Source organism: Gracilinanus agilis, chromosome 1 (assembly GCF_016433145.1).
Source record: "Gracilinanus agilis isolate LMUSP501 chromosome 1, AgileGrace, whole genome shotgun sequence".
In the NCBI taxonomy this organism is placed as follows: domain Eukaryota; kingdom Metazoa; phylum Chordata; class Mammalia; order Didelphimorphia; family Didelphidae; genus Gracilinanus; species Gracilinanus agilis.
This window is the reverse complement of record NC_058130.1, coordinates 52,905,226-52,927,630: the sequence shown is the minus strand read 5'-3', so window position 1 is coordinate 52,927,630 and position 22,405 is coordinate 52,905,226. Positions and strand designations below refer to the sequence as shown.

Below are 22,405 nucleotides of genomic sequence, written 5' to 3'. Positions count from 1 at the left end.
GGTCTTGTCACCATTCTTTGGGGATTCTACCCAAGCTGTCACCTCCTCTGACAGCATGAGGGCTGAAACGAATGACATGATTACTCTTTAATCTTTGATTTGAATCTCTATAAGGGCTTCCCTTCATCAAGGAAAAAAGGAACAAATATTAAGTCCCTACTATGTGCCAGTTACTGTGCCAAGTACCTATCACCTACTAGAGCCATGTGATGGTAGTAGTACAAATATTATATCATCTAATCCTCACATCTAGAAAATGCTATTATGTTGGCTGTTTTGTAGTTAAGGAAACTGAGGCAGACAGAGATCATGTGCTTTGTCCAAGGCCATTGGTAAGCGTTTGAGACCATATTTGAACTCAGGATTTCTGACTCTAGGTTTAGCGCTCTATCTCTGTAGCCTATCCTTGTCTTTTCATCCTATCTGGTTTTTTATCAGTGTCTTCCCACCTACCCTGAATGCAGTATACAGAATGGCTGTCCATTCTGTTTTGAACATTCCTTGGATGCTAAGGTGGCTTTCAGACTGCCCATATGTTGCTATTCCCTGCTCTTCCTGCCTCACAGCCCCTACCTCCTTTTTTTGGCCCTGCATTCCTTGGATGATATGTTTTGTACCGCTTATTCAACACATATGGCCACTGGAGTCCTTCAGCCTACTTACGCCCATCATACTTCTTTCCACTGCCCTTTGGCTCACCTATAATGTTAATTTTTCAAGGATTATTATGGTCCATGATTCACAGACTTGCAGCTGTGACACCACAAGAATAAGGCTCTAAAATAATAAGGAATTTGGGGTTGGATGAGTGGCTTGGGATCATCGAAAGCACTGTGTAGTTTCTCAAATGCTTTCCCTTTCTCTGATCCATTTCTGGACTCTGCTCCCTATCCATCTGCTCTAGCTATACTAGAGGTTATAATGAAAAGAACCTGTTCATGATAATTGCAGCAAGAAAACTGGTATAGACTGAATATTAGCAGTACATCCTCATGCCCTGATTATTTGGCAAAGATGCAATGTGGAGGGGTAGTGATTAGGTCTCAGGAAGGGCTAAGTTCCAGGTCTATCTCAGATATATACTAGCTGTGTGCCCAGGGGCTTACCCTTTCAGTGCCCAAGATAATCTAAAACTATAAATCCCGTAAGAGTTATTAATTAGGGAGTTCCCACACAAGTGAAATCACAGAAATGATTGGACAGGACCATTCCACTCTAGGCAGTGATTCACTAGCTAGAAGGACCATGCTCCCTCAGGCAGTGATCTCAGCACAGAGCAGAGGAATGACTGAGCCAAGGGGCAGCACCTCACTGGCAAGATTATAATAATAACCAACATTTATATAGTAATTTATGGTTTATAAACTGTTTAGCAGATGTTATTTCATTTGATCATCATGAGATGGTACTTTTATTTTCCCTATTTCATAGCTGAGGAAAAACAGATTGTAACAGAAGTCGAGTGATTTGCCCAGGTTCATACTAATGACTTAAAGGCAATACAGCGATCCCTCACCTATTGCGGGAGTTACGTTCCAGAGACCTCTGCGATAGGTGAAAATCTGCAAAGTAGTGGCGTTATATTTATTCTATTTTATATATACACATATATATTTTAAAGCCTTATAGACCCTTCCCTCTCTCCTATGTAGGGATTAAAATTTAGGAGTTTGACCAAAATATGAGAATTTTAACTTAATATTACGGTTGCTGATTTAAAATATTATAGCTCAAGTTAAGTGACTTTTAATAGCTTTTATTTACAAAGAGGTGGAAAGAGCGAAAGGAGAGAAATGTAAGAAGAGAGTAGAGAAAATGTCTAGCCTAGCACACTAAAGGTTGCTCCAGTGTCTGGCTCAGCCCTGGCAGGGCTCATTAACCCTAAGTCAGAGGACCCAGGAATGTCTTATACAAAAGTTTTAGCAACACAGCCTCCTCCAGGAGAAGGAGGCCTCTCAGAACCAATCTCTCCAGAAGCCAGGAAGGGAAGGCCAGCTACTCACTCACCCAAGACAAAGTCCAGAGGAGAAGATCCAGGAGCAGTCCAAGAAGCCAAGATCCCAAGTTGAAGCCGAAGTCCCAGTCCAAAGCCACCTCCAAGAGGCAAGTCACCAGCCAAAGCTCCAAGCTGAAGATCCCCTGGAAAGGAACTTCAGGATTTTTTATAGTCCTTCTTCCACATCATTTCCTGTTCCTTCCTCTCTTCATAGAGGCCAATCACAGCTTCCAAATTGCCTACCACTGCCCAAGGTGGCAACGTCTGTGGGATCCACCTCTCATCCTCTGAGGGTATAAACTCTTATCAAAGGATTCACAAGTTTCTGGAGTTGTCACCCATTTTAGTAAGTGACTTGTGAACTCTCTTACTTATGTTAAGTAGAGGTGTTTAAATTTTTGGTTGATTAATTCAAAATAGACAAAGAGAATAAAGAATTCCCTTTCACACCTATAAATCTTTTCCACACTCTTATTAACCTTTCCCACACTTATAAACACCTCATATGCTCTTAAACACTTTCTGAATGGTATGAGCACAGTGTGGAAGAGCAAACAGACCAATGCTACAGTCATGGAGCCAATCAAAGCCCAGAATACAGAACACAGTGCTGTGGTTGGTGGCCATAGTGTGCCGTGTACAATCTCATGTTGACAAACTTGCACAAGTGGTAGTGATGTACTGCATTTCTATTATAAAATCCCACAATATAGTGAAAACTCTGAAATGCAGCATTAATTTTTTAATAACCTGTGATACAGTGATAAGTGAACCTCAATATAGCAAGGGATGACTGTATCCTAATTGTGGTCTTCATGACTATTAAAAAACAAACAAACAAAAAAAAAAACAAAAACCCTTACCTTCTGTCTTGGAATTGACACTAAGCATCAGTTCCAAGGCAGAAGACCTGTAAAGAGTAGGCAGTTGGTGTTAAGTGCCTTGCCTAGGGACACAGCTAAGAAGCATCTGAGGCTAGGCTTGAACTCAGGACCTCTCATCCCTAGGCTTGGCTCTATCCACTGAACCACTTAGCTGCCTCATCGTGGCTTTTTCTAAGTCCAGCCCTCTAACTACCAGCTGCCTCTCTAGAGCACAAAATTTCTGAGGAAACTAGAGAAACCTAAGATTCATGAAGAGAAGCACATATGGAAGCAATGTGTGAGGAGACTTTTTTCCCAGGTTGTTTCCAGTACTAGTAGAGAAGCTCTAAGATATACCTTCTTCAAGACAAATTTATGAGTTATCCTGAGGTCAGTTCTTATTATTGACTATTGAATCCTGGTAATTTGACAAACTCATGACTTTGTCTAAATCCCTCCAGCCCTACACACAGGGAAGCTGATGTCTATAGAGGAATTCCATTTTCCTAAGAATTTGTTAAATAAGTCTCCTCTCCTCTGGACCACTGCCCAGGATGCAAGTCAGAGGGAGATGCCACAGTCACAACATGGTGAAAAGGGAGCCCTGGCTACCAGACATGGAGGGAGCAGAGTTCCTCAACAAGATGATTATAAACACCAGATCTCTGGCATGATCTCAGTGTTGCAGATTACCCCTTAAATTCTTAATCTGTTTTGGTATCATGTAGCCCTTGGAAAGTCTAGGGGAGCCTAGAATCCTCTTCTCAAAGTCATGGTTTTTTAAATGCATAAAATACATGGGATTGTAAAGGAAAAAATACATCAAACTAGTTATCAAAATATTAAAAAATCTTCAAAAGAACTAAGCTCAGAGATCTCAGGTTTCAACCCTACGCTTTAGAGAATGTCCAGGTTTAATAGGTAATGAAGCTTTCTCATTTAGTGGTTCATCAAGTTCTTTGGGGTTCACTATTATTGATTGCCAAAGGATGTTCCAGCTGAAATTATTTAATGGTACCTTAAGCAATAAATAATTACAGAATATGATGTGTTCAATATTTAATTACCCTAGGAGTTCACAACACTTTTGTTGTTGCTGTTGAAAGGGGTCTGAGGAACAAAAAACTTTCAGAAGCACTGGTTTAATGCCTGTTACACAGCTGTTTCCAGCTCACCACAGGCAAGGGCATCCTCAAGTTCTCTATCTGTTCTTGGGTCCACATGTGGTTTCGGCAGCTGCATATGAACTTGAAACAAATGCCAGGAGAGGCATAGAAGTGACCAGCATCTGTGGGACTTGTGGTGACAATGAGTTTGTGAGAGAGGAGGGAAAGACCTTGTAGGTGGATAAAAAGCCCTTGGTGTCCTCTAACCCACAATCTCAAACTAGTATAGTGCCAGTCACCACAGAAATGCAGGTTGATTTTTGCACAATGTGTAGTTTATTTTATTTTCAGAAATTTACTTTACAAGCCAATGTTGCCACCACACATTTATTTTTCAGACCATGGAGAGAATTCAGAACATACCATTTCTGCTTTCACCATAATGGTTTCCTGAAAATTATATGGTAAATTAGAACATGGGAAAATAAAGAAGCATGTTCTTGGCCCAAGATTGGGACCGCTTTGTATTTGCAGCAACCTGGTTTTGCTACTAGATGGTTCACATATAGGGAATGATAAGATGGAATGCTGAGTGCTTGGCTCTTTGGACATGCTCTGAGCAGGAGCTGCTGATAAACAGGGTAATTTGAAAGTAAGGGAAGTTAAGGAGCTTTGAACCAATGGATTAATGAAATGGAAAGCTATGAAATGTGGAAATGGTCTCTGATCTACTCTTTTCTTTTCTTTTTTTTTTAAACCCTTGCCTTCCATCTTAGAATCAATGACTATGTATTGGTTCCAAAGCAGAAGAGGTGTAAGGCCTAGGCAATGGGGGGAAATGACTGGCTCAGGGTCACACCACTAGGAAGTATCTAAGGCCAGATTTGGATCCAGAATTCTGATCCAACTTATAGGAGAAACCCTAGGTTCTTGGTGTTTTTATCAGAGAGGTAAAACCTGACCTTGGTGTCAGGTAGACTTGGGATATGGTTATAGGATAAGTGGAAGAAATTCCCTTACCTCGCAAAGCTGTGTGTCCCCAGGCCACTCTCTTGGATCCTAAACTTTGGGCAAGTTGCCAGTTTGCAGCATTGGAGAGAGTTTCCAATTCTATAATTCCAGTTCCAAACCTGGGATTCTGTGCCCAGATGAAATACCAGGTCTGGACCAACAATGAAATGTTATGTCAGTAACATTGGCCTCGGGGAGAGAGGATGCATGTCATAGCCTGTGACTTGATCTCTGTGACTTTGAGTAATTCAGTTCAGTTTATTGGACTTCAGTTTTCTTCTCTGTAGAATGAGAAGGCTCGACTAGATTACTGGTAAGGTATGTGATGCCAGCCTGTCAGAATTAGTGGGAGATGGCATAAAGGGGTGGGAAAAACATGGGATAAGAATTAGGAAGCCTGGGTTCTTGTTTTGCTCTGTTTGCCCTTAGCTCAATAACCTGACCTCTGTGGGTCTTGCTTTTCTCATCTACAAAAAGGGGCAATTGGACCTCAAAGGTACCTTCCAGATCTAAAATTCCGTTATTCTATTATTTCAGTCCTAATATTCAAGGATCCTAATGTTTTGATTTTAAAAAAATAGTAGTTGGGGGAAAAGTTAATGATTTCTATTCTGAATATTCTTTATGTGTGCTCTAGAATTTGCAAGCATCTAACTACTTTGGTGAAAGAGTAAGTTACTTTAATATCCTCTAACCTACAATCCCAAATTAGTAAACAGTGTATTATAGAGTCAGTCAACACAGAAAAGGAGGTTGATTTCTGTACAATCTGTAGCTTATTTGATTCGCACAAATTCTTTACAAGCCTGGTATTTCAGCCATTTATTTATTCCTTAGAGCATGGAAACCTGTAGACATTTAAAAACTCTTCTAAAGGAACCAGGACACACCCAAGCTGACTTTGCTCGAGGGAGTTGTTGATAAATGGGAATAATGAATTTTGGATGAGCAGAAAGAAGCACAGCTTGATGCAATGGAAGTGGTTTCAGATTTATGAAATCTGAAGTGGAGTCCAAGAGTTCATTGGTGCGGGGAGAAGGCCTTCCCTGACTCCTTTCCCATTGTCTGGGGGAAACAATAAAACTTGGAATCTTAAGGGAGTCTTTTTTGGGTCTTCTTGTCTAGATGGATTAGGGTCAAGTTTGCTCTCCCAAAAGGGCCACTCAGAGTGCAGAAGGACCAAAGTCAAGAGTCTTACCTCCCAGGACTTCTGACTTCTAAATCTATTTTCTTCTCTGTGTTATTTCATTGTCTCTTTTTAGCTTTGTCTTCATGTCACGTGAGGAAACCAAGGTTCAGAGAGGGTGAAGGGTCTTGTCCATGTTAACTGTTTTTGTTCAATCATTCAGTCATGTCCAGGTATTCATCACCCCATGCATACCAGGCTATCCTGTCTTCAACTGTAGTTGAAAGTCTGCTCTAGTAAGAGTTGGATACTTTCTGACCTAAAGTGCTTATCTTCCAATGCCATATCTTTTAGCATTTTTATTCTCCCCTTGGATTTTTCTTGGCAAAGATCCTAGAGTGGTTTGCCACTTCAATCTTGGAAGACTCTCCTGCTTGCCTGTCTGCTATCTAGCACCTCAAGACTTTATTCTCTGTGGTCCTCCAACGTCAGTCTGCATGAGAATAAACTGGATTTCCATACCATGGAAAAGCTCACCTTTGCAGCCCCCAGAGGTTCTGTCCTGTTGTTGCCCATAATCAGATGCTACCCAGTCTCTCAGCCCCCATTGATGGCACCCCTGTGGTGAAGAGCAGCCCTGAGTTATAGCTCCATCACTCTCTGTACTCCAAGCTGTGCATCTGTGCAATTAGCCTCATAGATTGCATTCTCAAATAGATCAGAACATTTCTGCCATCTCCACACAACATGAAACCAAATATTTAAAGTCCCAGAGACAGATGATTAAAGAAGATGATGTGACTCAGAGCGTATTAGGGGAGAACAGCACATGTGCCTTTTTCTCTCTAAATGTACTGGGATGAGCAACCCAGCCTTTAATTCTGGTCTCTTAAATTTGAGGTGTTTGGGAATGGTAGGAAATACATCTATAGTATTTCCATTGGGGGTAGAATAGGCCCTACACAAACTTTCAGCACTGCATAAAGATACAGGCAGATAGCAGCTCATGCTAAGGAGTATAAGATGAGACATGGGATGAAGTGAGGAGGGCAAAAGATGGAGAATGAGTCAAAGATTAGCATCCTTTAACCTTTTGGGGGCTCTCAGACCTGTAGTTCCCAGAGGCTGAATGTACAGAGCCTACCCCCACCGATTTGCCTGCCTTCTTCAGAGCCAAAGACTCACTCACACTCCAGGATTTGTTGTGAGGGTCCCAAGATCCTCATGGAGGTCCTCAATTCTCTAGGGGATAGAGAGGCAAAAGGACATAACTGGCTGATCATCACCCACAAAATCTCCAGGAATTAGCCTATATGTAGTTGTCAAGTCTACCTCTAAATGTAGGATGGTTGGGTTAGGCAAGCCTTGGGATATTTATTGTCATCTTGTCCCCAGACAACTCTTGAGACCACTTGGCATAGTCTCTGAAAAGCAGTGGGTCTCTCAGTTTCTCAATCTGGTTCTCCCAGGATATTGTCAACTACAGTCACTCAAATTGTTCCTCTTATTGAGAGGCAGTCCCAGAAGACGACTTTCCTAGGATCATAGATTTAGAATTCAAAGGGGATCATCTCATCTAACTGTGTCATTTTAGAGTAAAGGAAACCAGTTGACAGAGCTTAGACAGCTTGTCGAAGGTGCTATGGAACTAAGATAGGCTCTGTGGTTGGTTCTAGATGAGACATAAGAAAAGTGTCAAGCTTGGTACCCTCACAGAACTTGCATTCTCTTTAGAAAGATGACTTGCATCTGTGGAAGAACAATAAGATATATAATTTATTTAAGCAGAAGATGTAATCGATAAGTACAGCAGAGATCAGCAATAGGAAGAAATTATAATAGAACCTCGTTTTATACCACCAATACTTTACAAAACCCTTCATCCTTCAAAATCACACAGAATAGTGAACCTTATTATTTAAGAAGTATTTCTTATATGAACATATGTAGGTACTTTACAACTTTTCTTTGGCTTATCAGAGCTACCAGCATCACCACTCTGGAACTTTGGGGCTATTATTAATGAGCAAACAGCATTAATGAAACAAAGAGAAGTACTGTTCTGATGTAGACATGACTTGTTACAAGTGCAAACTCCAGTCAAAGTTGATACAGGAGCTAACGTTTTGTGCAAAATAATGTAATGACTCACACCAACTCTTCTCAGAGAGAATAAGTGTGATTAGATGAACTGCTGTGAGACATTATGCTGCTTGGGAAAATGGCGCAGATTTAACAAGTAATTAAATTTTTTAATTTGAAGCATTTTTCTGCCTTTATTTTTTTTAATTGCCGTCCATTCATGTATACCTGAATTTGTGTGTTGAGTTCCGATAAAATGAGGTCCTGCTAATCTGTGTACTGGAGGGGTTACTTGAGCTGAGCCTGGAAGGATGAATGGAAAATGAATTGGGTAAGGATTGGGGTAGAGGAAGGCATTACAAGTGGGTAGAATAAAATGGAGGTAGGAATGAGCATGACCTGTGTGGGGGAAAGTTAGACAACATCTTTGGTTTGTGAAAGGGACATGAAAATTCAAAGGAAAATGGTAGGATATCAACTTTCTCTAATTTCTGTGTCCTAGGTCATGAAAACCTATCACATGTATCATGCAGAGAGCCTTAGTGCTGAGAGCAAGTTAAAAGAGGCTGAGAAGCAAGAGGAGAAGCAGTTCAACAAATCGGGGGACCTTGGTATGAATCTGCTCCGGCACGAGGACCGGCCCCAACGCCGGAGTTCTGTCAAGAAGATGGAGAAGATGAAGGAGAAGGCAGGTGGTGGGGGATTACTTCTGCAGGTGGTTTGGGGAGTCCCTCAGAAGGGGATACTTCAGGGGAAGCCACCTCTCCTGCTCTTCGTAGAGCATGAAGGAAGTTGGGTGTGGAGCTTCGGGAGAGGGAGGATACCTGTGCTCTCCTACCCTTGTTAGTCATGAAGCAGAGCCAGAGGCAGCAGAGGGAGTAGGGAGAGCCTAACAGCATCTGTCAAATTCAGCACATTCCAGTTAGTGCTGGGATGATCGAGCTAATGAGGTCTATTAGCAGATGGGCAGCTGGTCTCAGACCCCAGTTAGTAGCCTGGGGAAACAACCAGAGGAACCCAGGGGGAGACTGAGTATTCACCAGGGCTAAGGGAGTAGAAGGGGCTCCAGAATAGGTTGCAGGAGGCTGGAGATGAAACACCTACTGGGGAACTTTTTCATTTAACTCAGAACTGAGATGATTAGACTTCTTGGCACCTATATCAACACATCCAAGCAGCAAGCAAGGCATGAGGGTAGGCTCAGGGTTACAAAGATAAAAACAAATTAATCTTTGCCCTGAATAAATCAGGTAATGAGTGTTAATTAAATGTCTATGATGTGAAGGCAGCTAGGTGGCTCAGTGGATTGAGAGCTAAGTCTAGAGATGGAGGTCTTGGGTTCAAATTTGGCCTCAGGCACTTCCTAGCCATGCGACCCTGGGCAAGTCACTTTGGTTCCAAGACCATCTCTTATTGCCTAGCTGTGGAAGCAATACACAGAATTGAATCTAAGATGGAAGGTAAGGGTTATTTTTGTTGATGGTGTTGTGACTTTGACTTTCCGAGCCCTCGTTTCTGCAGGTCTGAAATGTGGGATGTGGACCTTCCTCCAAGGACCCTCCTAGTTTTAGTATTTGGTGAGACCATTCCTGTAGATCTGGAAGGTTTTATAGAATGCATGTGTTTTATTTTTACCTAAATCCTAGATTTTAGTTTCTTTTCACATAATTTCTCACTTTTCTTCAAAAAGTGGAAGACAAAAATTCCAGTTAATTGAGAGTTTCTGATTACTTGAGTGCTGATCAATTAAGATTATACTGCACTTGAGATATACGAAGTTAAGCAAGGGAAAGGATTTAGTTATCATTCAAGTATATGGCTACGGTGGATCCTTTAGACAGTGGATAATAATAACTCCCATTTCTAGAGCACTGTAGAATTTACAAAGTTCATTCCCTACAAGCTCAGGAGGTAGGTTAGTACAGGCATTATTAAGCCCATTTTATAGATGGGAAAACTGGGATTTAACTGAGGAGAAGTAGCATACTTATAGTCATACAGCCTACATGGAACAGAGTCTGGACTAGAACTCTGGTTTTCTGACTGAAGTCCAGCCTTTTCCCACTGGCCACTGTGTTTTTTCCATCATGGTTCAAATGAGGAAAGAGAATGTGTGTTTATTAAAGACAACAAGGTATGAGGAGAGGCAAAGGAATAGTTGACCTAGCATCGGCCAATTTTTTTCATCGTCTTCACTAAAATAGATATTTTAATTCTTGCACTGTTTACCTCAGAGTCATTGTGAGGAAAATTTTTGGTAAACTCTGCAGTGCTATTTAAACCTGAGCTATCATGCCTATTCCTGATGGAGATGAGCTACTTATACTAACTACCATGGAAGGTGGGATTAAAATTTAACAAGACCTTAATGCCTTAGAAACACAACCAGAAGCAAATGGAAGAAATGAGGGAGGCAGAGCTCCCTGGAATTTAGATCAGGGTATAGAGTGACCAAAGGAACACCAGCTGCCCAGGTCTGGATTTTCCAACTCCAAAATAATATGCAAAAACTTCAGTGGGGAAAAGAAGTTGACAGAGGAGAGCTTCAGAGTTAATTAAAATGTGTGAAGTTGTGCCTCTAGGGAAAGGTTAAAGGAATTGCAGCCTGAGGATTGGAGTAGGGAGAACATTTTCCCTTTGCTCTTTTAGGGATCAGGCTTGAGGTTTAAGTGGGCATCACACCTTCTCTCTGCATGGGCTGACCTGGGGAGAGTCTGGCCATTCCTTAGCCAGGTCTGCCACCTGGGAGAAAAACCAGAACCTCAGTTTTGAGCAAGTCAGGCTCACTGGGATTCTGGGCCTGTTTCTGTCCCGCTCCAGAGACAGGCCAAGTACTCGGAGAATAAACTGAAGTGCACCAAGGCCCGGAATGACTATTTGCTGAACCTCGCGGCCACCAATGCAGCCATCAGCAAATATTACATCCACGACGTCTCTGATCTGATTGACGTAAGTATCCACTTCTTTTCCTTCTTGCTTGGCACTAAGCGAGGCTTGGAACTGGCCGGTCAGATAGACCCTGATGGGCCTCTCTTGATACCCCCTCTGAGAGACCCAAGAACCTGGGGATGCTCAAGGAAAACTGGTCAGGGCCATTTGTTTTTGGCCCGTGTTCCAGTGTTGCGTGACTGGGCAAATCACTAAACCATATTCTACACAACCCTCTAAACAATATAAATTGCAAGAAAACATCTCTCTGTATTGACGTGGTGTTTCCTCTTTGGGAAACCCTCTACCAATGAATCACAATTCTGGGTCCATAAAAAGGTGTAGAGAGACAATCTTTTTTTACTCTCAGAATATGTCAAATCGTACAGTGTGCACAGGGAGATAATTGGCCATAATCTATCAAAACACTAATTTTGAATGATTGTAAGCCACAAAGAAATGAGGGAAGGGAGAGTTCAGTGGGAGTGGGCATCAACTAGAAGACTTTCTGGAGGAAAAGGGGCTTAAGCTGGGCATTAAAGGACAGGAACATCCCATTTGAGAGCTGGTTTAACAGAAGCAACTTCTTATGTTCTCACCTCTCACTGTGCTGGACATTGGCATCTGGATTATTGAATTACTCAGTAAATGTCCTTTGACTAACAGATCTTACCTCTGGTGTATTCCTGACTAAAATGGAAAATGTCTGGGTTCCAATTCATTTGGCAATAGATTGTCCTTACCCTTGAAAAGAGGAGAAGGAAGATAAATCTTCTTGTCCAGAATACTCCAAAATGAGGAAGGTTCCTGGAAAGTATATGCCTTTGTCTTTCATGAGATGGAGATTCTGGCCAGATCCTCCATATTTTACTCCCCTTTAAGTGTTTTTTTTTCCTTTTTGCAGAAGAAAGAGGAAAAGTCAAATGGAGTTTTGTCCTTCCTCTTCCTACCACTTAAGCTTTAGATATCTTGAACTCCTCTAAAAAAGTGGGCTGGGAACTGGGCTTTGGTTTTATATTTGAGGTGGGTTTCAAAAATTCCCTGGAGTCTTTAGAGATGAAAGTGTTACTTATGGATATCTTCTGGTCGCTATTTATCATATTGGAAGTGGAAACAGCTGTTGTACCTTGACCATTCTGTTTTTGACTCCTCTCCATACTCAAGTGCTGTGATCTGGGCTTTCATACCAGCCTGGCCCGAACCTTCAGGACCTACCTCTCAGCTGAATATAACCTGGAAACCTCTCGCCATGAGGGGCTGGATGTCATAGAAAATGCAGTGGATAACCTAGATGCAAGGAGTGACAAGCACACAGTCATGGACATGTGTAACCAGGTCTTCTGTCCGCCCCTCAAGTTTGAGTTCCAACCCCATATGGGGGATGAGGTAAGACATCTGGCCTGGAATTCCTATTATCTACTACTAAGGTTCCATGCCCTTAACTTCTTTTCCTTGTTCTCCTTCAGTCTGTGAATTCTTCCATCCATCTAAGAGCACTGGATTGGGAGACTGAATGGAATTCTAGTTCTGAGCTCTGCTATTAATTCCTTGTGTGGCACTGGACAAGCCACTAAATCACAGAATAAAAGAAATTCAGAGTTAGATGGGAACTCAGCATCCCTATGGTAAAAGAATCTCTGCTAGAACATAGCCACTAAGTGGCCATCCATTTAAATTCTACTTATAGACCTCCATGTGGGGTGAACCTACCAGTTCACCTCTCCCTGTTGATCTAATATTTCTCACTGGTTAAATAAAGGATCAGACTTGATGACATCCCTCTAGGTCAAAGTCTATGATCCCACAATTTGCCATGATACAGTGACTTTGGCTATAGATAAAATCTCCTGACCCAGCCAGAGTAGTAAATCATAGATTGTGGAGTTGGAAGGGATCTTAGAGATCTAATCCCCATTTTTTTTACAGAGGAGGAAATTAAGGACCAGAGAAATTATCCAGCTTGCCTATGGTCACACAAGCATGGATAGGAGAACCAAGATTCTAATCCAGATCTGTAGGCTCCAGATCCAGAACTTTCCCTATTACCATTGTGATGGTAAAGTCAGTAAAGAAATTGGTATATAAGGGATGGATGACACACAAGAGCCACTTTTCCTGCTTCCTACAAGTTTAGAGGGAGGGGATTATCATAAAATTCTTTCATAGCCAGTTGATTCTCCAAAGAATTTCCATTTCGGAAATTAGAACTACTATTTCTGGGAAACTGTTGTTTCCCATCCTTGTCACCTTTACCATGACTTCCTTTGGCTCAATGTCATTTTATTATGAATCCTGCCCTTGAAATCTGTTCCTACAGGCAGAATAGGTTTCAAAGCTGGGCTTACTTCTCAGAATCAAGAGATGTTGACTGCTGCTAACCCAATAAATCTCAAGCCATTGAAAAGAAAGTTATCTTAGTGAATGAGATGTTTCTCTGAGAAGAAAAGTGACCCAACATGTTGGGCCCTTTGAAGCTTGTCTCTTGTTATCAGACAGGAAACCTGTTCCCAAGGACAAGAGGGGATGTTATCAGAATTTAGAGAAGAATGTTCACAAAAACCCTGGAATGCTGGAGCCAGGGTCTTCCCTAGAATCAGTGTGGTATGGAGGAAAGAACATTGATGTCAGGATACCTAAGATCTAGAATCAGGATCATAGAGTGGTCAAGTTAAAAAAGTAAGTTCTGAAGTTTGTGGTGATAGAGAAAACTCTGATTTTAAAGTAGAGACTTGGATTCAAATCTTGGGTCTTCCACTTAGTCGTTGTGTGACTTTGAGCAAGTTATTTATCCCTCAGTTGCCTCAGTTGTAAAATGGAGGGAATGAACTGAGTTATGGTGAAAGTAGGGCTGAGTAGATGAATTTAGAGCTGGAAGGGATATTAAAGGTCTTTAAAATTTTACAGACAAGGGAAATGAGAAATGAAACAAGTCACGTAAGCCTCACCCTGGAACCCAAGTTCTTTTTTCTTCAAATCCACTGTACCACAGGTCAAATGAAAGCAAATTACCACTTCCACATCATGGACATACTTTCTCTTCAGATACTATCAGAGCTAACTGTGCAGTATGATTGACAATGGTGGGAGGATATCATCAATCAATCAACAACAGACATTTATTAAGCACTTTTAGACCTTGATACTCAGGTGACTTCCCTAAAATGTTTTGTATGCCATAAGATGCAAAACAAAAGTAAGATATTATTACAGAGTAGATGGCGAGACAGTCTACACATGAGAAAACTGAAACCAGTAATGAGGAAGTGACTTGCCCAAGGTCACACAGGACTCTTCTGGGAGAATAATTCTCCCTACCTTCAGCCCAGCACACTTTAATCTTTACCAGGGGTTCGGAACTTGGATTTCCAGGAGCTTCAAATTTTTTATAACTATATCTCAATAGAATTTTTTCCCTTTATAGTCCTATGAATTTTATTTTATGCATTTAAAAACATGATGCTGAAAAGGGCTTTACCAAACCATCAGAGGAGGTTATGAAACACACAGAAGATTAAATACCTTTGCTTTCTGCTATGGTTCCTCTTTAAGGCTCTCAACAACTAGCTCTTGACCTTGGGCAAGACTATTCCAGATTTCAGTTCCATCATCAGTGAAGTTTTTGACTAAGAGGTCTCTGAGGTCTCTTTCAGCTCTAAATTGCTCTGATTTTAAAATTGAAGGCGATTATGTTTTTCACACTAGGGAATACATTTATAGCACTGGTGGCCTCAAGCATTGAGAAAGGTTGAAAATATAAATTGATTTCAAGAAAATTTTACCTAAATTTATGCATATGAGATCATTATTAATAGTAGGTATATTTCTAAAATTCATTTAATAAAGTACTAACATGTTACATATTATAAGTAATTCTACATATAATAAGTATTATGATATTAGAAGTAATGATATCTTATGTGATAATAGCAATAACAGGCACGTATGGAAATTCTGCAGATTTTAAAGTTTGCAGAGCACTATCTCATTTTAGCTTGATAATGGCTCCATGGAGCAGATACTGGACCATAAAAAGGGGTTCGCACTATTTAAGGGAAAATCTCTAAGCTCTGGAGGCTCTGATGAAAAAGGAAGATCTCTGGGCCATGCTGGAGGAATGTGAGTCAACCATAATACTCTCTTATAAGTCATCGCTTTCTGCCCCCTCATCAGGGGCAGAGGATTAGACTGAAGGAACTATGGTGTGACTTTTTTGGTCTGTGTCTATGATTTTGCTGTGACACTGGCTTCTGAGGGGAGGAAATTTCCTTCTACCAGTGCACTCCAGCATGGGTTCTGCAATATAAGGTTCAAAAGGGTTGCTGAAGGATGCTGAGAGGTTGTTTTGAAATGGTCAAATAACCAGTGGGTGCAGAAGCAGGATTTGAACCTAGATCTTCTAGACCTCTGATTGGCTCTCCCTTTACTGTGTCATGGCTTATGTTCTCCTGATCCTTGAGTAGGGGAAAGAGGGTGGGATGGTGGAAGGAAGATGAGAGCCTTTCCTCAACCTGCTTTGTTTTCTTCCTGCAGGTGTGTCAAGTGAGTGCCCAACAGCCAGTCCAGACAGAGCTGCTCATGCGCTACCACCAGCTCCAGTCTCGGCTAGCCACCCTCAAGATAGAGAATGAAGAGGTGAGAAGCCCATTCCCCTTTGGGCATGTTTGTTTCCACTTTGGATAAGGTGTGCCTATGTGTCATGTTACTTTGGATAAGGTGTGCCTATGTGTCATGTAGGGCAGGAATAGAGATGTAAAATTATCCCTAGAGGGTTTTCATTTCTCTTCTTCATTTCTTTCTCCAGCTCATTTTACAGATAAAGAAACTGAGGCAAACAGGGTTAAGTGATTTTCCCAGTCACACGACTAGTTCCCTTCTGCTTAAAACACATATTCTTTCCCCTCCAACCATTAAGCTCAAGCTTTCCCAAATGCTCTTGGACTCTAAAACAAGCAACCATTAAAACAAAAAAAAACCACCTATTCTTGTTCAGATTAAATGGCCTTCAAGACTAATTCTTCTAAGGCTCTAAGTTGTAGCTTTCTACTCTCTTCACTCTCTTGAGAGTAGAAAGATACAACTTCCAGCTCTGGATCTATAATATAGACCACAGAGGCCATCTAATCCAACCATTTTACAGATGAGGAAACTGAGACACTCCAAAGAAGAGGTACAGTAACTTGTCCAAGGTCATATAGTTTTACCATCAGAGGTAGGACAGTGGCTAGAGTATAGGACTTGGAATTCTAAGCTTCAGGAGATCATGCTGGTTGGGTGTCTACGCCAAATTTATATGGTGAGCTCCTGGGAGCAGGAGGACACCAACGTGCCTAAAGAGGAGCAAACCAGCCCAAGCAAGAAACAAAGCAGGTGGAAATTTGCGTTTTAATCAGTAGTGGGATCAGGCCAGTGACTATGCAGAAATTGATCTTGAATGTTATTCAGCATCTTCAGTCATGCCTAACTCTTTGTGATCACATTTGGGGTTTTCTTGGCAGTGATGCTAGAATAGTTTGCCATTTTCTTCTCCAGCTCATCTTACAGATGAGGAAACTGAGGCAAGTAGGGTGTAAGGGACTTGCCCAGGGTCCTACAACTTGTAAGTGTCTGAGACCACACGTGACTTCAGGAAGATGAATTTCTTGACTCTAAGCCTGACTCTCTATCCAGTGAACCGCCTATCTGCCTCAACAACAAATGATAAGGTGGAATGAGACAGGGTGAATTTTTGTTATATTCTAAACTTCAACCCAACTTAGAACAGGTAGAGACTAGGAACATCATCTTCCCAAACTGTTAACTTCTGAAGGCTTGATTGGAGTGTAACGATTATTGACATCTTTTAAAATGTCCTTTCTTGAACTTCAGCCAATGAAGTCATTCTAGGTCCTTAAGCTGGGTCTTGCTTTTGCCAATACCAACCTGGGTGGGAATAATGTAGAGATTAAAAAAAATTATATAGGATGTCCCCACAGACTTAAAGCAGTTATAAGCTTTAATAACTTACCACTATTAAATTAAACTATTAAAGCTTAATACTGTACTAAGACTTTGGGGACATCCTGTATATTTCTTTTCTGAACTTGCAGAGGGAGAAGATAATTGAATAAAAAGGAAATAATAATATTGGCTAACACTTATTTAGTACTTCAAGGTTTTGCAAATTACTTTATACAGATTATCTCATTTGATCCTTACAGCAGTTCTGTAAGCTGGATGCTTTTATAATTCCCATTTTACAGACAAGGAAACTGAAACTGAGCATTTTGCCGAGTCATATAGCTAAACAGAATTTGAGGCAGGATTCAAACTTGGATTTTGCTGACTCCAGCTTCAACATTCTGTCCATTATTCCACCTAGCTGCTCTATTAGGTGATAAGATGATTTATTCTTTTGGATTATTTTCCCTGTGACCCTCTTCCTCAGGCTTAAAGTAGAAAGCTAAAAGTTGCTTATTGCCTCCAGGAACAAATGCAAAATGCTCTTTTTGGTATTAAAAGCCTTCATAATCTAGCCTGCTCCTAATTTTCTAGTCTTTTTACACCTTACTCCCCAACATGTATCCTTCAGCCCAGTGATGCTGACCTCAAAGATGTCCTGTCTCTCAACTCTAGACATTCTTTATGGTCTCCCCTCTCTTTTGACTTTTGATCTGGAACTGTCTCTCTCCCTTTGAATCTTGATGTACCTTCTTGGCTTCCTTTAGATCCCACATAAAATCTCACTTTCTTCTAGGAAGCCCTCCCAGCCTCTCTTAATTCTAGTGCCTTACCTCATTAATTGTTTCCTATTTTTTCCTGTTGATAACTAGCTTTATATATATTTATTTGCATTTTTTCTTTATCATTAGATTATAAGATCCTTGAGGGCAGGGACTATCTTTTGTCTTCTTTTGTATACTCACCACTTAACACAGTGCCTAGCACAAAATAGGTGCTTAATAAAAGTTTATTGATTAAATATTGATTGGTTTGTATAATTTATTATGAATTATTATGAATTATTATAAAATTATTAATTTTATCTTATATATATAAGATAATAAATATATAACATAAAAATAGAAAACATTATAAAATTTATTATTAAATTAAATTATTAAACCCATGGACTTGCATGACCAGATCAAAGAGATTTAAGACTATTATCCTATTTGAGCCCAAGGGGCTCTTTCTCCAGTAACTCACGTTCTTCAAATTTCAGACTATCCCTCTAAGTTATGCTTAGAAATTACTCTGAGTTCAGGAAACCCAGGTTCTGCTAGTAACCAATTGGGTAACTTTGGTCAAGTTTAGATGGCTTTTCTGTGCTACAATTTTCTCACCTGAAAGATGGGGATAATACAGCTTTGGGAAAATTACTTAATATCTTTGGACCTAATTTAAAATTAAAACCCACAGACTTATGAGAAAGAAAACGAGCCACATTCAGAGGAAGAACTGTGGGAGGAGAAACACAGAAAAAAACAACTGCTTGAACACATGGGCTGATGGGGATATTATTGGGAATGAAGACACTAAATGATAACTCTAGCCCAACTATCAATAATATGGAATTAGGTCTTAATCAATGATACATGTAAAATTCAGTGGAATTGTGCGTTGGCTAAGGGGGGTTTGGGGGCTTGGGGAGAGGGAAAGAACATGAAACATAACTATGGGAAAATATAAAAATAAAAATATAATTTAAAAAAGATGGTACAGCAAAATGAATCATAAAATAAAATAAAATAAAATTCAAACTCTCAATCTGTCGCTTCCTAGCTATGTGACTCTGGGCAAGTTATAAAAACTCCCCGGGTCTCTGTTTCCTCATCTGTGAAAATGAAGGCGTTGGACCTAGATGGCTTCTGAATCTCTGGCCTTCTGGCCTTAAATCTCTGGTTCTGCAGTTCTTTCTAGAGCCATTCTGAGGATGATATTAAGTAACAGTGGGAGAGAGAAAAGGTTACTGTAGAACTCCATGGAAGTGTTGTTACTCTGATACCCCTCTTCCTCGCCCTCCTTCTCCTCTTCCCAGGTCCGTAAAACCCTGGATGCTACCATGCAAACCCTGCAGGATATGTTGACAGTGGAGGACTTTGATGTCTCTGATGCCTTCCAACACAGTCGATCCACGGAATCAATCAAGTCTGCTGCGTCTGAGACTTACATGAGCAAAATCAACATTGCGAAGAGGCGAGCCAACCAGCAGGAGACCGAAATGTTTTACTTTACGGTGAGTAGGGTTCCGAGCCTCGAGGGAGCTCAGAAGGAGGTGGGGAAGGAGAGGGGGAGCAGCTGGCGCCGGTGGGGACCCTCTGCCTGCCCTTTAGAGGGTCCTTAGAGCACACAGGTGTGGCATGGAATCAGCAGCCTCTGGATCTTCTGAAATGAGAGAAGAGAATGAGCATGGAGATTTTAGTAAAGGGTAAGAGTGGAGGCAATCTGGCCACTTGGAAAATTCATTACAGCTCACGAGTTATTCCATGAAGACTTCTAAGTATTTTGTTGAGCAGCCTGGAATGAGTGTGAGTCATCCTGGCAGGTGCCAGGTTTCATGAGAGAACTGTCGAGCTATGTGGAATGGTGAAGCCAGGCTGTGTACTTTGAGAACAGTCCATGTGTTCGTCCGAGGGGATTGACAGTCAGCCATCCGGCTCTCCAGACAAGGATCCAGTTTATTTTTATCCCATTTGGTTGAGGTATTTGGGGGTGCCCTCCTAAATTCTTTTTCTTGGGTAATGAGAAGCAGCATGGGGCAGTGGAAACAATCCTGAATTGGGGTTCTCTGTTTGAGTCCTGGCTCCGTGTGATTTGAGGTCAACCACTTTAGCCTCTTTGGGTCTCTTATCCTCATCCATAAACTGAAGGTGTTGGACCAGATGACCTTGAAGGTTTTTTTGTGGCATTAATTCTGTGATCCTAGCATAGGCAATTAATAAGAATAAGCCAGCCCTAGAAAAAGGCAGAATTGGCCAGTATCATTGATAGAGGGACTCTTTACTGCCCAATTGATTTTAAAGTGGGCAGCTAGGTATTGTGGTAGATAGAGTGCTGAGACTAGAGTCAGGAATTCAAATCTAACCTCAAACACTTAGTAGCTGTGTGACCCTGGGGAAGTCATTTAACCCTATTAGCTTCAATTTCCTCATCTGTAAAAATGAGCTGGAGAAGGAAATAGCAAGCCATTTCAGTATCTTTGCCAAGAAAACCCCAAATAGGGGCAAGAAGAGTCGGGCATGACTGAAGATGACTAAACAACAAAAATTTTGTTGTTCCCTAATTATCTCTTTAGATGTGTATATATATATATATGCAATATACATACATATATACATATATATAGTACTTCTATATGTGTCAGCACTTGGAAATCTGCAATGGCAATTTGTTTTTTTCATATTTACTTTTTGGATCTTATACTGGGCCTTTCTTTTTGACCTCCATCTGAAAAATTAGAGTGCTGGACTAGATGATTTCTGAAGTTGCTGCTAGCTTTGCAATTCTACCCAATTTCATGATTCTTTGATCCTATGAAGGTTGGGAAAGCCATATGCAGTCCTAGGATGGAGTTGGGGTTCCATAGATTGATTGAGAACCCAAGTACTGAAAAACAAAGCTTCCAGGGATATTTACATTCTCAAATGAACCAATTCTGGTGAAGATAAATGAGTATCAGCCTAGTACAGACCCAGCCTTCAGGGCATAGACCAGCATCTATGAGAGGCAGTGAGGATAGTGGGTAAAAGGAGCAAGCTGGGAAGCAGACACCCTAGTTTCAAATCTCAGCTTGGCCTTTTACCAGCCATGTGATCCTTAGGCAAATTGTTTAGTCTTTTAGAACCTCGGATTCCCTTATCTGAAAAATATGTGAATAATATAAGACCAGTCCTGTCTTTTACACAGGTCTATTGGGGGAAAGCACCTTGCCCGCCTTAATGCAGTTTATGAATTTTAACTGTTGATTTGTAGTAATAATAGAAATTGTTTTTTATATTAGTAGCTTTGGGACTGTGGATGAGTCACCTTACTTGTCAGTGCCCCAGATACTTCTATAAAACTAGAAATTTTAAAACTCTGATTGGTAAACCAGCCCATCTGTCCAGGACCATACAGTTACTCAGTGTCAGAGGCAAGATATGAACTCAGATCTTCTGAACTCTGAGGCTGTTGCTCTATTATACCAGGAAACAATCTTTCTCTTCAAATAGGAGATTTTATTGGTAGTTTTTATTGTGATTTTATTGGTAGAAGGAACTCCTCCCAGATGAGGAAACTCCTGCCAATTCAGGTTGCACCCTTTTTTGCAACTTAAAGTCTTAGAACTATTTTGTGTCATGCCCTTCCCCTTGGCATTCTGGAGAAACTGATGACCCCATCTTGGAGTCATGTTTTAAAATATATAAACTGAAGTGTATAGGAACAGAAAAGAAGCCAGCTATATTGAAATACTGTTGTCAAACAATTAAAAAAAAAGTTCACATACCCCCCAGGTTAAAATGCTTAGATGCTTTAGAGCAGTGATTCCCAAAGTGGGCACCACTGCCCCCTGGTGGGTGCTGCAGCGATCCAGGGGTGTAGTGATGGCCACAGGTGCATTTATCTTTCCTATTAATTGCTATTAAAACTTTAAAAAAATTTAATTTCCAGGGGCGCCAAGTAATATTTTTTCTGGAAAGGAGGCAGTAGGCCAAAAAAAGTTTGGGAACCATTGCTTTAGAGCCTTAGAAGTTAAGTGAGTTGCCCAGGGTCACTCAGCCAATAAATATCAGAGTTGGGACAAGCCACCCTGGCTTCAAGACTGATTTTCTATTCACAGTTCTTCAGTCCTTCTCCTATAAGAACCACCACAGCATTACTAAGTGAGAAAATGCATAAAAAGACTTTGAAATGCAGAACTTTATACACAGATGTAAAAAAAAAAATTATTAAATTGCCTCAAAATCAAAGCTTGTCTGCCTGCTGAGCATGTCTTTAGAAGAATGGACACCATCTTCCTCACCCTCCACCCTGCTCCCCACCCCCCAATAACTAAGACTTGTTTGGAAGCTATTATTTGCAAGAACTGATAAAAATCTTCCCTATCCCTCCCTTGAAAGTCTTCTGTCTTTATAGCTGTTGGCACAAAAGGCACGCCTAGATCCTGTGACAGAAGGAACCCTTTGCTTCATTGAGCTCTAGCTGACAAAAGAGGGCTTTCAGTGGGCTGTTGTCTCTGGGATTCCTTGTGTGCCCAAACCCTGTCCTGAAATTTGTGTCCAGGGACAACAGATTGGAGGCTAATGAGATCAACAGAACAATATGAGAATATGAG

General features: G+C 40.9%; 1 protein-coding gene across 2 annotated transcripts in view; it reads left to right on the top strand.

The window, feature by feature from the left end:
- Nucleotides 1-22,405, top strand: part of SRGAP3 (SLIT-ROBO Rho GTPase activating protein 3) — a 288,364-nt gene that overhangs the window by 193,142 nt on the left and 72,817 nt on the right. For both annotated transcript variants that reach the window (XM_044663395.1, XM_044663310.1), the window contains exons 5-9: nt 8,687-8,872; nt 11,005-11,133; nt 12,277-12,498; nt 15,643-15,744; nt 19,130-19,327. In XM_044663395.1, coding sequence (XP_044519330.1) covers nt 8,687-8,872; nt 11,005-11,133; nt 12,277-12,498; nt 15,643-15,744; nt 19,130-19,327 — 837 coding nt within the window. The remainder of the gene's footprint in view (nt 1-8,686; nt 8,873-11,004; nt 11,134-12,276; nt 12,499-15,642; nt 15,745-19,129; nt 19,328-22,405) is intronic.